The 1,389-nt window shown below is 56.7% G+C and overlaps 1 protein-coding gene across 1 annotated transcript in view; it reads left to right on the top strand.

The window, feature by feature from the left end:
- Positions 1-973: 973 nt before the first annotated feature.
- LOC114073405 (nmrA-like family domain-containing protein 1) overlaps positions 974-1,389 on the top strand; it is a 7,038-nt gene continuing 6,622 nt past the window's right edge. Inside the window, exon 1 of the mRNA XM_027911161.1 lies at positions 974-997. Within this exon, the coding sequence (XP_027766962.1) occupies positions 974-997 (24 nt within the window). The remainder of the gene's footprint in view (positions 998-1,389) is intronic.

The raw sequence follows: 1,389 nt of genomic DNA, 5'->3' as shown, positions 1-1,389 counted from the left end.
ATGGGACCCGGTGGCTGGGGCAGTGCTCGAGGCAGCACCTGGGGAAGGTGGGTCTGGGTTCCCCACCACCCTCTGCCAGTTCCAGCCCAGTGGCTTCTCTCTCTTTCTGCTCTTCCCTCGCTGCTTCCTGCACCGTGGGTCTCGCTGATCTTCCTTCCTGTCACCACAGGGCTGACAAATATGCAAATCGATGTGAGTTATCAGCTGAAAACCAGCAGCACGGGGCAGCTGCCCACAGCCCCTCTGACTCCCAGCAGCAACAGCCAGGTCTGTCCTGGTGGGATGCTCCATGCGTGGACACTTCCCCAGCGGCCGAGTGGGACCATGAGGAGCCAAAGGGGCTGTGAGGGGCTGAGAGGAGCAAGAGGGCCCAAAAGGGCCAAGCTGTGAGGGGCCATGAGGGGCCCAAGGGGCCATGAGTGGCTGAGCCTTGAAGGACTGAGCAGGGCCTTGAGGGGCTGCCAGAGGAGCTGAGGGGCAGCTGGAGGAAAGCAAAGGAGGAGGCAGAAATGGTCAGGTTGACTGGTTCTGGGGAGGAAAGGTGGGGGGGCAAGCAGAAATTTGGATCTCAGGCCACCACGCTGTGTCTCCCAAGGATTGCTCCAGCACAAGCCTTGCTCTCCACCAGTGCCAGGGCTGTGCACAGTAAGGGGTTAAAACCTTTCCTCTGGAAAGTTTTAGGTCTGTTGGTAATTTCCCATATCAGAAGGCCGGTTTCAAGAGGATCTGGCACCTGGGAAGTCCCACCAATCATCCCCTTACCGATAATCTGTAGCTGAAGATCCCTCCCATCCAAAATGACTGTGCAGAAGCCCCATGCATCTGAATGATTTCTTTGCCACTGTGTATAACATGCCACGTGCATTTTCCAGGCTGCTTACTTGATTCAACCCCAGATTTCCCACTGTATTTACTAAGCTCAACATGTGGCATTTTTTTTGACTGCAGCCCCTCTGGAAGCTGGAGAGGTAACATGGAGCTCACAGGGGAGGTGACGGTGAGGTGAGAAAAGCCCTAGAGTTGACTCTTGTTTGTTGACTCACACAGTTGCTTGGTAAGAGGCTGCTTGGGAACCACCCTCAGCTCAGCCCAACGCAGTCACCTGCTCGGGGATAAGAAACAGTCCCAGCTCCAGAGGGAGCAACGAGATGCACCAAGAAAATGTGGAAAGCACGTTTTCAGAGGTCCTGCCACCCCTCCTGCTAGGGCAGCACAGGAGTTTGTGAGACTCAGGGGGTCCCCAGGGTGGAAGGGACACAACCCCAGCCATCTCCCAGTGGGTTACGCGGTGAGTCCTGGGTTTTTAGGCGGGTTTCCTGAGGAGAGAGCAGGCAGCTCGGACTGGGATGCAGATGGGCATCGGGTGGGGATGGGGATGGGGATGGGGAT

The sequence above is a fragment of the Empidonax traillii genome, unplaced genomic scaffold (assembly GCF_003031625.1).
Source record: "Empidonax traillii isolate 1590-97213 ecotype Southwest subspecies unplaced genomic scaffold, ASM303162v1 scaffold6341:size17660, whole genome shotgun sequence".
In the NCBI taxonomy this organism is placed as follows: domain Eukaryota; kingdom Metazoa; phylum Chordata; class Aves; order Passeriformes; family Tyrannidae; genus Empidonax; species Empidonax traillii.
This window is presented reverse-complemented; position numbering and strand designations above follow the sequence as displayed.